This window comes from Nasonia vitripennis, chromosome 2, assembly GCF_009193385.2.
Source record: "Nasonia vitripennis strain AsymCx chromosome 2, Nvit_psr_1.1, whole genome shotgun sequence".
Lineage (NCBI taxonomy): Eukaryota > Metazoa > Arthropoda > Insecta > Hymenoptera > Pteromalidae > Nasonia > Nasonia vitripennis.
In genome coordinates this window covers 2597185-2611633 of record NC_045758.1, presented here as the reverse complement: position 1 = coordinate 2611633, position 14449 = coordinate 2597185, and the positions used below count along the sequence as shown (strand labels likewise).

The 14449-nt window shown below is 43.2% G+C and overlaps 3 protein-coding genes across 7 annotated transcripts in view; 2 read left to right on the top strand and 1 right to left on the bottom strand.

Annotated features, from left to right (window-relative positions):
• The first annotated feature begins 147 nt into the window (after nucleotides 1–147).
• On the top strand, nucleotides 148–4419 carry LOC100117153 (carnosine N-methyltransferase). 2 transcript variants are annotated; one of them, XM_008211197.3, is made up of 7 exons: nucleotides 148–507; nucleotides 1372–1597; nucleotides 1979–2136; nucleotides 2266–2406; nucleotides 2527–2689; nucleotides 2809–3042; nucleotides 3127–4419. In XM_008211197.3, the coding sequence occupies exons 1-7, from the start codon at nucleotides 395–397 to the stop codon at nucleotides 3301–3303; spliced, it is 1212 nt and encodes a 403-aa protein (XP_008209419.1). In that variant the 5' UTR covers nucleotides 148–394; the 3' UTR covers nucleotides 3304–4419. The 2 variants fall into 2 exon arrangements, with proteins under 2 accessions (XP_008209419.1, XP_001601476.2); XM_001601426.5 differs by having other exon boundaries at nucleotides 149–507; nucleotides 1372–1579.
• The window catches only part of LOC100117115 (protein KTI12 homolog), a 24008-nt gene continuing 13950 nt past the window's right edge, over nucleotides 4392–14449 (bottom strand). Inside the window, exons 1-6 of one of the 4 annotated variants that reach the window (XM_032597181.1) lie at nucleotides 5769–5829; nucleotides 5621–5682; nucleotides 5372–5540; nucleotides 4826–5226; nucleotides 4690–4752; nucleotides 4392–4614 (exon numbers count right to left, since the gene is read on the bottom strand). In XM_032597181.1, the coding sequence (XP_032453072.1) occupies nucleotides 4417–4614; nucleotides 4690–4752; nucleotides 4826–5226; nucleotides 5372–5540; nucleotides 5621–5644 (855 nt within the window). In that variant the 5' untranslated portion in view covers nucleotides 5645–5682; nucleotides 5769–5829 and the 3' untranslated portion in view covers nucleotides 4392–4416. Of the gene's footprint in view, nucleotides 4615–4689; nucleotides 4753–4825; nucleotides 5227–5371; nucleotides 5541–5620; nucleotides 5863–14449 lie in introns of those variants that run through there. The other 3 variants (XM_032597182.1, XM_016982191.3, XM_008211199.4) reach the window with 3 other exon arrangements.
• Nucleotides 6652–13208, top strand: LOC100117078 (probable chitinase 2). The gene is made up of 7 exons (XM_008211200.4): nucleotides 6652–6813; nucleotides 9692–9901; nucleotides 10625–10790; nucleotides 10871–10967; nucleotides 11043–11435; nucleotides 11511–11636; nucleotides 11706–13208. Exons 1-7 carry the CDS (start codon nucleotides 6744–6746, stop codon nucleotides 11958–11960), a joined length of 1317 nt encoding a protein of 438 aa, XP_008209422.1. The 5' UTR covers nucleotides 6652–6743; the 3' UTR covers nucleotides 11961–13208.

The window sequence follows — 14449 nt, the reverse complement described above, 5'->3', positions numbered from 1 at the left end:
ATTCTTCGCGGTATAAATGTAATGGAACTTTAACCCTTAACCATATAGCTATATATACATTATAGAGAGAGAGAGAGAGAGAGAGAGAGAGAGAGAGAGAGAGAGAGAGAGAGAGAGAGAGAGAGAGAGAGAGCGCGCCGCGCGGCGAAGGAACAACGATAGACATTGTTCTCTCTCCGCTCGCGAAAAAGCCGCCCGCTGATCCGAAAAGAAAAGAAAGCGCGAGAGCGTCGTTGTCGTTACTTATTGTTCGCGCCTGAGCTCTTACAGACGCATCTCTCCAAGTTTATCCCGCGCTAAGATAAGTACGACTCTCGAGATCGAAGAGAAGAAGAAGAGACGAGCTGCATTAAGAATATCGCCCTAGAAGAGCAGAGATATAATCGGCCCGAAGATGGAAGTCGCCGCGACCGCAGCAGCCGAGTACCCGAGGGTGAACAGCAGCTACGAGGACGAGGAGGAGAAGAAGCACTTTCAGCGGATCGTCTCCGCGTTCAAGTACTACAAGTGAGTATTACTGATCCGTACCGAGAGGAACCTAACCTCTACCATACAAGTAGCCGCCTTTTTCTCATCTCGCGTTATCGCGAGCACGCGAAAAAAAATTTTCCACACGTGCGAGGCTCTGGATCCGCGTGTCTCGCGTAAGCTTATCTCACGAGATTATCGGGATAGCGAGACACGCGGTCGGAGTCTTATTGTGCGAGGGTGGATTACACGACCGGCCGGTGTCTCGGCTCCCTTGGGAGAGTTGTTTTTTTTTTTTACGCGAGATGGGAGAAGGTTCGACCGTTATGGATTTTCGGATATTCAAAGCGGATCGAAGTTGTTTTGATGTATTATAGGCGCTGATGCGTCAAGACGCAACGACCAACGATTAATTTTAAAATTGTAGGCCTTCCAAAAGCTAGCTGGTTCATTTTTTTGTTTCTAATTTGCTTGATTGGGGTAGATGATGACCTTAGAACTATGTACACACGAGTTATTTATAGTAAAAATAAAAAATAATTGCATCATTAAATGATGGAGCTGATAGCAATGCCAATTTAAAAAAATTTTAAATAATCATTTTGATAAAGTAATAATGAATAGGCTGAGAACTTTATACATTTTGTCTTTATGTCCTAGTATCTTGTGTACACTGACAAGTAATGTGTAATCGTCTTATCAAATTTTTATGTATTAATAGACCAGCTTTGGGATGTCATGGCTGGAGTGTCATGTATAGGGTGATTTGGTATGATTTATAGGAATGATAACTTTGGTGCATTTGATTATATCGCCAATTTGAAGTATTTAATTTTGCAGTTTGCAATTGATGAAAGTTATCAGTTGTGGATATTTATTCAACAATGTTGCTTTTTTTCACAGACCTCATTCACTGCAGCGGGTGAAGAAAACTGAGCGATATCTTCTCAGTCTACCACCACACCACCAGAAGCTATTGAGCAAGTACAGAGAACATTTGCAGGAGGTCAAAAGGTGTATAGAAAATAATGATGATATAATCAAACTCATAATTAAGGATGTGGCACACATCTTTGAAAATGTCACCCCTGCAAGCTCAGCAACCGACAGTGTAAGACCAGTTTCTATGGTGTGTAGCATGTATTTCTTCTTATTCTACTATTAAGCAGCATCAGCAATAACAGATTAGGTTCACTGCATCACTTATCTGTGTAATGTTTTCTGCTTGGTAATGTTTTTTTTTTATTATTGTTTTTTATAATGTCTATCATGAAAGTAATTTTTAAAATAGACAAAAATATCATTAGGATAAGATATTACTAACATTATTTTAGGATGAGTGTTAAGTAGAATAAGTTCAACACCGAAAATGTTTAAACTTGATGATTTAAAGATTGTACTACTAAAGCTGCATGATTTCTTAATAGTAATTGAGTAGTAAAGAAATCTGTACATTCGTGTGTTTGTACTGTATTCAACAAAGTACTAAGAAATGTAAAACATTTTGTAGGCTCTTGCTCACCGTCCCATCATGGCAGATCAAGAAAAAGTTCAAGCTACGATAAAGCAACTGGTACGAGATTGGAGCACAGAAGGGATAGAAGAAAGGAGGACTTGTTACCAGCCAATCATTGACGAAATCCTGAATCAGTTTCCTCTGGAGCATTGGTATGAATATGTTACATTTCTTCCATCGCTTGTATGTCCAATTCCATACTTTATTCATCTTCACGTCTTCTGTCATAAAATGATAGATAACCGTTCAGAAAGACAATGGAATGATAGCTAAATTTCCAGTACACCAGCGGAAATCCAAATTCTCGTACCTGGAGCTGGACTTGGGAGGCTTGCTTACGAAATCGCGAGGAGGGGCTACACTTGCCAAGGAAATGAGTTCTCGCTCTTCATGCTCTTCGCGTCCCACTTTGTACTGAACAAGTAAGTTTTTGTATTTTTTCTAAAACATTGTTGAAATAAATCAAAAATAGAAATTTCATTACATATACTAAAAACCTTGACCAGTGCCTAATATTTGTTTTATTCTGATTATATTCACAGATGTAGGGGTATCAACTCCTATAAAGTGCACCCATGGGTCCATCAATATATGAATAATTTGCAACCTGAACACCAAGTCCAGGAGGTTTACTTTCCGGATGTAAATCCCAGCGATCTTCCCGAGAACGCGCAATTTTCCATGGCAGCTGGTGATTTTCTGGAGGTATTGTAATGAAATATTATAGAATAGTAATTACTTAGTTTTTGCAAATTTTGAAGAAAAAAACTGCCATTGCAGATCAAAATACTTGAGGTGATGATTAAATCTGTTTCATTTAATAGGTTTACACAGAAGAAAATCATTGGGACTGTGTGGCCACGTGTTTTTTTATCGACTGTGCAAACAACGTAGTTCAATTTATTGAAACGATATACAAAATACTAAAACCAGGTGGCATATGGATCAATCTTGGTCCACTTTTGTATCATTTTAGTGATATGCCAATGGAAGAATCTATTGAGCCGAGCTATAGCGAAGTGCGTGACGTGATTCGAGGTCTTGGCTTTCAAATAGAGGTTTGTGTTTTTGCGCCGTTCAAGTATATATATGTACATTGATAAGGATTATTCAGTAAGTAATATGTATATATATTATTTCAGAAAGAGGAAACGCACGTTAAAACGCGATATGCACAAAATGTGAATAGCATGTTACAATATGAATATAATAGTGTCTACTTTGTTTGCCAAAAACCAAAAAGGCCAGGAAAACCAGAACCAATGAATCAGTCAAATGGCTCTGATAATAATGGACTAGGAGAAGAGCAAGAGAATTAGTAGCTTGCAAGTTGGTTGTGTTTCACTCATAAGGAAAATTGAAGGATACATATTTTTCGTCATACCGCATTATTTTCGGTTTAGCTACTCTGGTTTCTTTATTTTCATGTTTTAATTTATATTTGAATTTAGTTATTGATTTCAAATGCATAATTAACTTGAAGAGTTAATCATATTTGAACTGAACATTGTAAAGTACAAATCTACCGGAAAAGAGCATTGCCTTACTATTTCCTTGGTAAGCCCTGTTGGGTTTAGCACATATTTGTGATGTAGCATATTAATTTCTGCATTATCGATCGACAGTTATAGATGACATGAATTATCTTTATTGCATTGAAGACACAGCTTTTATTGAAGCTAATAAGATTTGTTTGTATTATATATGGCAATACGTTGTAGTTATTATTTACATAGACACAACTCTTCGTAAAATATTTTATTGCTGACTTGAACTACGCGTTTTGAACGCATACTAATTAAAGATAACATGATTGGACGTTCGCAATTAAAACTAATGGAAGTACAAACGGTGCGCAATTGAAAAATTCAGCACTCCTCCAGTATTTGTAAATTTAAAGAAAGCATAAAAATGAGCGTTAGAAAATTCTTTTGATACTGTCTTAAAATTTTGCGATCGATGACGCATTTTCATGAGTAGTGCCTTCTGTATACGTTCCCATTTTAACGCCAATATTTTTTTCATTTGAATACGACAGAAAAAAATATCTGCGCTATGTATAATATTCCACGAAAAGTAATGTAATTTAAAAAATAAATATGGCTTGCGAGATCTACAAAATATCTGTTACAATTGGGTTGAACTGTAGAGAGAAATTTAAAAGTTAACTTAAAATCAAAAATGATTCGCTTGTTCTTTTTAAAAAAATCTAAAGCAGCATAAAGCTTTTACTTTGTTCCCGAGCTTCCTAGATCTACAGTTGCCCACACTAAAGTGCAGCATATTAAAATGTAACTTAGACTATCTGTAATATTGTAATTAATATAATTTTATATTTAAAACGTCACTCTGACTTGACCACTCATTCTACCCAACGTGATCTACTAGCTGAATGAGCAGAAAGGCATTGAAAATAAATAAATATCTTTATTTTACAAACTTTTGTTAAGATATTGTATAAATAACGAAGGTATCTGATCAGTCTCAATTTGTTGCATCTTACTGTACGTCAAAAACTGTCTTCTCAATTTCGTGAGCTGCGGCACACTTCCAGAAGTCTGCAGCACTACATTGTACTTTGCAATTTTAATATTGTTCTCGATTCCCAATTGCTTAGCCGCGATGACTTCCTGTAAAATCGTGGGATTTCGCGTTAAACTAAAGACCAATGTACAAACCAATCGGTATCGAACTGTCAAACTTACATTAACGATCTCTTGCGTTATCCTGTCCATGTCGTACAGATAATTGGTAGCTGACAAAGGCGGCTGAAACAAAAATTCCGCAATGAAACTGCATCAGCTGTAGAAGTGTAGGCATAAGCAATTGACTCCAACTCACCGACTGAGTGCTCAGATTGGGCTTAGGCGCTTTGACGTTGTACAGCGAAGCGTAGATCTCCTCGCAGCGCAGCTCGTCCTCGGGATTGACGACGAACAGCGGTGAATCCCATCGATTCTTGCTGTCGGGCGCTTCGTACCTCAGAACAAGAGCGTCGAATATCTCCCTGGAGTACTGCTCTTCGGAAGGCCTCTTTTCGTTCCACAGCCAGGCAGCTTCGACTGGCAAGTCGCACTGCACGCTGCATTGAGGCGCTTTGTACAGTTTACTCATGCAGTAGATCTCGTACCTGAAACCCTTGATGTAGTTACTGCCGTCGATTATGAGAACGTCGTCGGAGTTGAGAAGTCGCTGCGCGTTGGATTTGATGTCGCCGCGTATGAGCTTCTCCTTTTTCGAATCTGGAAGTAATCATACGCGTTATTGATACAGTTTGAGGTTATGATTACCGGAGCACAATCCGTGCCGAAATGGAAAATATTTCGTTCGCGACGCACAGAAAATGAAGCAGTAGATCGCGAGTACGCGTTCGCGTGTTCAACTTACCAGCGTAAAATGTATTCTTGTCAAAAGTGGCTTTGGTTATCGCCTCTTCCTCGCTGATGATCTCCACTTTCTTGCCCTTCTTAGCCTCGAAGAATTCCTTCAACTCTTTCGCCCTGGTGGTCTTGCCACTGCACGGGATGCCGGTCATTATTAACAGAGGCATTTTGTTCTAATAAACAACAGACTTTCGTATATATTCGATAAAATCTAGGAATAGTCGATCGACGAGGTCGGGCACATGCTGTTTACGTTGTCACTTGTGGGCGCAGACATGTTTAAATGCGCGTATATACAGCAGAAGCTCCGCGCACCTGGCGGCAATTCGAATTCGTCTCGCATCGTATAACTTTCGGATTGACGACAATCGGTAATTTAAAAATGGGAATGAAAAATATACCTGCGCCATAAACGAAAAATTGCTCGCTTTCAGCCGTTATCTCCGTTTCGCACGCGATGGGCATCCGAAACATCCGACAGCCGCCCCTCTACGCAAATAGCGTAGAACGGCCATAAAGCGAGAGCTCGTAAAGAGCAAAATTACATTCCATTCGCCACATCCCGGCTATCGGCCAAACGCTCACTCCGCTCTCCTGTATACGAGTCATACGTGTCTAAAGAGTCACCTCGGTCGAACGAGCAACATACGAGCGAGCGTCTCGAGGAGGTGAAAAAAAAAAAATCGATCGATCGCTCGCTCGTAGGATTTCAAGTTAATGAGCTGTGCATGTCTGCATGTATAACAGCCGGCACACGTGCGCCTCTACCCGGCACTGCTGTTCTCTTACGTTAAGTTATGCTACGTAACATATGGCCCTTTTGCTGTCTTTCGGAGCCGACTCTGTAATACACGACGTTTTTCCTCGGCCGCTTATTTCGATGATGTTTTAAGAAAAGAGCCTATATTATAATACGAAATCCCGTCTTAATCTCTCGACAAAGATCCATAATCATTCACACATCGCTCATAAAATTCCCATCGATCTTCCAACACAACGCACTTATCACGCAAAAAGCATACCATCAACAACAATACAAGAATGAAGCTCTCGAAAAAGCCAAAGAGCAGCTCGTTTCCAACTTTCCCTCCTTTCGCCCTCGCAGCTCCGACGCTCTTCCCCCCCCCCCCTCTGTTATACACGTCGCGGAGAGAGGGACACGCCTCGCGTCATGCGCCGTATATATATATATGTATGCATTTAGATACTCGACTCGGTGTGCGTGCGTATGTGTGCGCGCGCGCGCGGCACTACGGTTTCTCCGGCGCCGCCGTCTGCGAGCAGCTCAGAAACGCGCGCGCGCGGACAGAAGAGAAAGGACGCTTCGCTCGAGCTGTCTGTGCTGCTGCTCTCGCTCTGGTATACTTAAGTTCGAGATGAAGCGGATTATCGCGCTGCTGCTGCTTATCGTCGCTGCTTTCGCATCGGCCTCCGTGTCTTACTCGAGTGAGTACAAAAGAACATATCTCGTGGATTTGAAAATTGCCGCTATAGATTACAGCGTACTTTGCAGCGTCTAACCGGTTTTACGCTGCTTCATTTGAGATATGCGCTTCGAATTGGCCGGTTCCGGTTGTTACGCATCTTTGACTTGCAGTTAGACTTTGTACATTGACGCGGCACGCCGCCGGTTTAATTGACACTGACAGATCTTTCGGCGTTATATATACAACGCGCAGCTTTCTCCACACAAGTAATCGCTCATCGGACACGCGCCGCTTCGATTTTCGCGACTGAGCGATGTAACGCCTTCCACGAGTACATTATAGTGGCTAGAGGGCTCGAATCGCGTCGCTTTGTCGTAATTACGCCGGAAAATATGACGATGACAGGTCAAGCGGTACTAGAGATTTTTCAAAACGAACTCGCCGATTTATGTGCGGACCGATGACGCAAGCCGGGCGGCTTCAACCGGTTTTCGAGCATGTTTTTCAGCGTCCACTTCTCTGATTAATTTTCGCGTATTCCGTATATATTTTCGTACACTAGTGACGCGGATACATTATTCTGTGAAAATCATCGCGAATCGGAAGTAGTGTAAGCCGAATAGGCCGAAAAAAGCGCGCGAAATCGGATACCCGTCGAATCGGGCCGGTTGTGGGGTTTCGATGCTTCCTTTTATCGATTCTGAAAATATTCAGCCTCTACCTGAAGTATCGAAAGGTATTAAACTCGAATATCCCAATACGTAACGATATAAGCTTGGAAATTCGAACTTTGATAAATTCAATCAAAAGTACGTTATGCAAGCGCCTCGCAATAAACATTCGGCACCATTCCCGCATGTATATATATATCGATTGTCTCGCACCGCCCAATCACAAGCCGTTAATAACACGGAGGGGCGATTCTCCTCGTTGCACTTTTCATCTTCGTTGTAGCTATATACATCAGAAACCGTATCTCGAGTGTATTGAAGATTAAGCTATCGTCAACACAGCGCGTGTGGGCGTGCGATAGCCGAAAATAGACCGGGGAGGGATTTAATATTGAAAAAAAGATGATTGCGCGCAATTTTCGCCGCGTGTAAGGACAGGCTTCGCGATTCGGATCGAAATGATAAAATATAGAGAGAGAGAGAGCTGTGCACCCCGTGAATTTTCGTCGCCGTGTATTATATATACACTCCACGGGACACACGCGCCGATAATCAGGGCTTTGGGAGTCGTTAGTACGAGGATTTACAATTTGATGGACTTTCCTTCGCTGCGGACGACACGAGGAGGGGATGTTCGGACAATTTCTCCCTTTACTGCGTTATATATTCGGACGGCTCTTCTTTGCTTTGAAGAAGCCAAATTGATCTATCTCTCGACGTAGGCGAAGCGGAGTTAAATAAATTATGAGCGACGATTAATTACACGGGCGATTGTGTCCGATAATCGTCTCACTGCGCGTACCTTCGCGCGATCCGAGATAATAAAACTTGCGTCGCGTGCACACACACACACACACACACACACAGGCAGCCCTTGTGCGGCGCAAATTTCACGATTACCGATGCGTCGCGCAATTGATCGAGTCCCTCGAAATTGTTTAATTACGGCCGAAGGTAAAACAAACGACGCCGGCAATTTCTCCGGCCTCGCGTGGGAGTATAGCAGCATCGCATCAGGGCTTATATATATATATATATAAGATATATATATATAAGATATATATATATATTCTAGTTATTACTGGCTAATTAGATTATGAAAACGCCGCCGAGAAGGAGAGCTTGCAAGCAATAGGTTTCCAGAGCCGAATATCATTATTCGTCTTATGTTACGCTACGTTATAATTAATTATGTGAACGAGGGAAGAAACATCGCGTTTTCCAAATACACAGCACGAGTATGCGCAGATGAAAGCCAGGCGACAAATTCAATCAATTAACGACTTCCCGTGCGTCGTCGGGCTCTGCGCGTATCATCTTTGTTTTGTTTTTCTCCTTTTGCGATATGATTTTATCAGATCCGCTTCTCGTGTATATAGTTAAAACTGTTTTACGCGTTTAATTTTACAGCGATCTCGATTAGAGATCGGTACATACGTCGTGGCCGAATATCAGCGGTATAAACACTATGCAAACGGACAAGGCTGTATCTATTAAAAGCTCAAGCTTTATACGACGGCGCCGAAACGCCAGGTATAACCAGAGAGAGAGAGAACACAGTCGTCTCCAAGAATTCCAGGCGATCAAAACACAAGCCGATTACGCAATTCGACCTCGGTGACATCACACGAGACTTGACGTTACTGCCTCTCCCAAAACAATACCTCCCTCACCCAACCCCCGTCTAGACCATTAACTTGACCCCGTTTTTTTGGGGGGCGAACACACACCCTAGCTGCTTGCATTCCGAATATTATCGCTGGACGAAGCGTATATATACATTGCGCGCTTGCTTACAGCACAGGGGGTGAGATTAGGGCGAGTGCGTGACGCATACCGCGGCTGGATCGATAATTTTACCCTTAATTCTGGCACACACGTCATCGCGACGCAGTCAAATGAGCCCGAACCCCTCGAGCTTTTCCTATACACGGCGAGTCGCGCTGCAGTGGCTTGGAAATATACGAAGCTTTTCATTTACCCCGTTTGCTGCGAAACGCCAAAGAGAGTCAGTTCTACAAGTATATATACACCGCGCGTATATAGCTTTAGAAAAATGGAATATTCGGATATAGAATTGGCGCGCGAAGACGCGGAAAAGCTTATGCGCGAGAATCGATAATACGGCGACAAAAGCCGGATAGATACGCGAGGAAAACTGGCGCTGGTTATTGTCCATTACGCGAGTTTTATAGCTAAAACTATAGAGAAACTTGTGTGTTACAGATGCCGGTCTGAAGAAGCCGAATCACGAAAAATACGTCGCCTGTTACTTCCAGAGCTGGGCGATATATCGAAACGATCAGGGGGTTTTCCAGATCTCGGATATCAATACTGAGCACTGTACCCACATCATCTACGCCTTTGCGGGCCTCAATGCTAGCAGCTGGGAAATCCAGAGCTTGGATCACTTTGCCGATCTCGCCGATCACAATGGTGAGATTTCTGATAAGGATCGAGTTGTCTGCATGACGACAAGCTGTCGATTAAATATACACTCGATATCAAATATTTGATGTATTGTGTTTTAAAGATTCATCTGTGTCCGATCCCTTAGTTTCATTTTGCTTTTGCTTTTATACTAAACGATTATTTTTAGATGTTTTTACGCGATTAATATAGTTTATCTGGCGTTTCGAGTGGTAGTACTACAATTGTGCGTTGTTTGCGAGATAATGAAAAAACAAAAGTAGCAGAGCCCCTCGAAGCAGCCTTGTAAATACGATTGCAGAATTACGATGAACGACTAACCCTGTGTTTTAATTTTTCTTATAGAAGTGTACTTGTGTCTCTTATACTGCATACGAGCCAGTCACAAGGACGATTTTTGTACATCCTATATATATATATATATATATACATATATATAAATATTATACCTATGTCCGTAAATGTGTGTTATATATAAAGTATGCCTCTCCGCGTCTCGTTGACAAGCACATATACTCTCTGTACGTAAATACAAACGAGCAACGGACCGAAGATGTAAGCCCAAAGTAGTCCAGTATGTACAGTGTTCTCTCCGTCGTAAAGTACCTTTCCTGTGCAGTAAAACCACGTTTTCTCTACTCTATTATATACAAATTTAGAATCTTCCGCAAGGGGCCAAATAAACACTTTTTGATAAATCCTTTATATGCAAAGACACCTTTTCTACAGGCAAAGACGGCTATCGCGAGTTCACTAAGCTGCGCTACCACTATCAGCACATCAAGCCGATCCTGGCCATCGGAGGATGGAACCAGGGCAGTCGAAACTACTCGGAGATGGCCAACGACGCCGGTCGCCGTACCATATTCGTCAGAAGCGTAGTTAGCTTCCTGAGGTTGGTTTGCATTCGTGTACAGAGGATATAATCTAGTGACTCGCAGTCGATATATGAGAATCAACGCATCTCTCTTGCAGAGCTCACAACTTCCACGGCCTCGACATCGACTGGGAATACCCGGGCACCAGAGGCGGTTCCGAGCACGACAGGGCCAACTTCGTCAGGCTGCTGAAGGTAAGGAAATTTACCCTTGTCCCGTTACCAGAGGCTCACTAAGGCACACGCGAGTTATGAAATTTCACATTTCAGGAATTGTACTACGCGTTCAAACCGCACAAGTTTCTGCTGACTGCGGCGATATCGGCGCACCTCGACGAGGACAGCCTCGAGAGACGCTACAGCCTCAAGCCGATGGCCGAGTACCTGGACTACATCCACGTGATGACTTACGACTATCACGTGGGCAACCGAGTGGTCATGCCCAATGCGCCGCTCGACAAAGTTAACATGACCATCCAGATACTCAAGAACACGGCTGTGCCCATGAGCAAGTTCATCCTGGGTCTCCCGACCTACGGAAGGGGCTTCATCCTGGAGGAGCCTCTGAGGTCCGAGCTGGAGAACCCCATCGGCAAGCCGAGTAGACAGCAGAGCTGGATGGGACCCTATCTCGCCCAGGAGGGCTTCTTCGCTTACAACGAGGTACCTATACGTTCGTGCTTAACCTAACGTTAACTCTCGAAACGAGCTTGCAATACAGGCTTTCTTCTTCCACAGATCTGCAAGTACTTGCTGTCGGAGGAGACGTGGAAGCACAGGTGGGACAACATGAGCTACACACCCTACGCGATTTACGACAACAGGGTCATCGTCTACGACGACTCGAGGAGTCTCCACGCCAAGGTAGGCTGCTTTTAACCTGATATTCTTTGCCAAACTCTATAAACTATAATCCAACAACTCGATCAACAGATCCACCTGGCGATGCAGAACGGCTTCGGCGGCGTCTTCGTCTGGAGCATCGACGAGGACGATTTCCGGGGCGAGTGCATACCCAAGCACAAGCGCGACCGCGTCAACGTCCTCGACTACCAGTACCCGCTGATGAAGGCTATCAACGACGCCTTGGAGCACGACTCGAGTGCTTCCAGCAGCTTCACCTCGTCGGCCAGTGCCTTCGTCCTCCTGTTGCTCCTCTGCTTCAACAGCTTGCGCTACTCGCTATAAGTATGTCACCCCGAGGGGACGCGCTGAGATCTCTTGGTCCTTTGGCGACAGGGCGGCATGCGCGTACGATATATGTACTTCGAGTCCGCAGGACTTTCACATCCCGTTAAACGACACGCGAGCGAGTTTTTTCGAAAGACTATGCATCGCTACGACACGATGTTAAACGAGTGTTCAAACGAGTTGAAATCGGCGTGGAGCTTTGCCTTACAACTATAGGACACTGACGTGCCTCGGAAGGCTGATGCGATCCGCGACGCGACGAACAACGGGGAAAGGTAATGAAACGAAGAGATTGAAGATAAGTCGATTTTACTGCAATTTTACAACTGACGCGTTATCGCGGCTGCCAAGGCAAATCGACCGATTCCGATCGTTGAAATGTTGAAAAGCTACCATTTGGATAACATTGGATGCTCGCGTCGCGAGACTCGATTATTGTCACGTGTGACACTGTAGATAAGAAAGAAAAAAGAAACTATTTTTCAGCGCCACATCATGCCTTCTATAGCAATTCAACGATTGGAATCGCTTCGGTACTTCCAGTTATCGCTTATTAATTCCGCTCAATATATAATATCCTGCCCTTATTTTGACCTCGATTATACGTATAAATTGTGTTTGGCGAAAAATATTATATGCGCGCAATGTTAAATTGATATACATATATATATGGCGGCAAAAGTAAGTATTACAGTAAGTTTCGTCCATAAATCGTAATTAACGTGTAAAAAAAGTTGTATTAAAACGAACCTTCTTACATGCATACTGGCTATGAGCTTGAAAAAGTCAAATAATGGCATAATTGGCAACATTTAAATTTTTGATTGGAGCGAAATGTAATTTCGTTATATCATTCTCAACATGAATATAGCAGTACTCAAAAAGCGTCATGTGTTTAGGGTGGTTAGTCTTCTACATAAATAAGTATACATATAAGCTCACTATTTTTATATCGATCATTATCGATAGTAATACAAGTGTCGTATAGTAGTGCCTTTTTTTGTACGAACGTTGGATCTTTCGAAATCCACAATAAAGTTAGATCCTCTACTTTTGCAAAAAACAAATATCATCTCCTACTTGGGTTGCAAAACTCTCAACGATACCGATCATTACTGTAATTTTTTGTAAGTATAAAGTTAAGTAACAAGTCCAGTCCGATTCCATGAATGTACTAGTTAAGCGATTAGTTTTTATGTTTGTAATAAATTAATTATTGAATAAAAATAAAGTACAATATCATTACTATACTTTGAGTGTTGTTAAAAAAAAAAAAAACCCTCCGCAACAAAGCATACTTGATCCCAACAAGATTTTAACGATCGCCGCCGATCAAACTGCCGATTCATCCTTCAAACTCGCATAAAACCCTTGCATAATACCATACAACTTTTCACGCCGCGCAATGCCAAGCTATATTATTACAGAAAAAAAAAAAAAAAAAAAAACGAAGGCGCAGACGCACGCGCGCGCCGGAAGTGGTCGTAAACGTGTTTTTGTGCCGGCCAAGCCAGGGGAGAAACTATAACGACGGCGCCGGGGTGAAATTCGACTGGGATCGCGCCCGGCTATGGGAGTGACTCATGGCTCGGATGGCGTCGTGCCGTCGGACCCTCTCGCGCAGACACGCGCGTTATAGAGTAGTACACACGCACACACAGACACAAGGAGGGGATTGGAATAACGCTCGTTGAAAATTTCCCGCCGATATGCTGTCCACTGGATTTTCATGAATAATTCCAGCGGGGAAAGGGTGCTTGTCACTACTGCTCGAGATAGATAGACGTAGATATAACGATTGGTAGATGGCCGACGTTGATTGTAACGATTTTTCTGGAGGCAATAATTATCGGTTTTTCGGCAACCCGGTTAACGTATATTTTTCATTCGTCTATACATACGTTGGAAATCGCAACGAGATTGAAACCGCGACTTTTACGGAGATAGCGAGGGGTGAAAGTCGGTATACCCGACTAGAATAGCGGGAAGGGAGATCGGGGGAGTGAGTCACTGGCGTCGTCCTGACGGGCACCAGCGGCGTCGCCGTATTTTCCCTTCCTCCGACGCGCCGAGATGACGTCTCTTCCTCGAGCATTTTCCGGATCGATGCTACCGCGGAGTTGCGTCATACCGGCGCCGATTTTACCAGAACCAGTCGGATTTCGCTGTGTATACTGACAACTAAGAGAGAGAGAGAGAGAGAGAGGACTCGATAAGTTTTATTTTCAGAGCAGCAATTAGGAAAAAGAAGAGAGCAGGGTCACGGCGATCAACGGGTCAGACGGCTGTGCGGCTTAATTACACGAGGAATGTGGAATGTGTGCGTTCGATGTTGCTATAGGTACTCGTTACAGTGTCGGGGCATGACTAAAGCGTAATTACCGGGGGGCACGTAATTTTGCAAACGAGAGGGATTTTAGACAGCTTGGCTGCATTCGTACGTTATCGGCCAGATGAAAGGTTGACTCTGAAATAGTGTCGGGCAC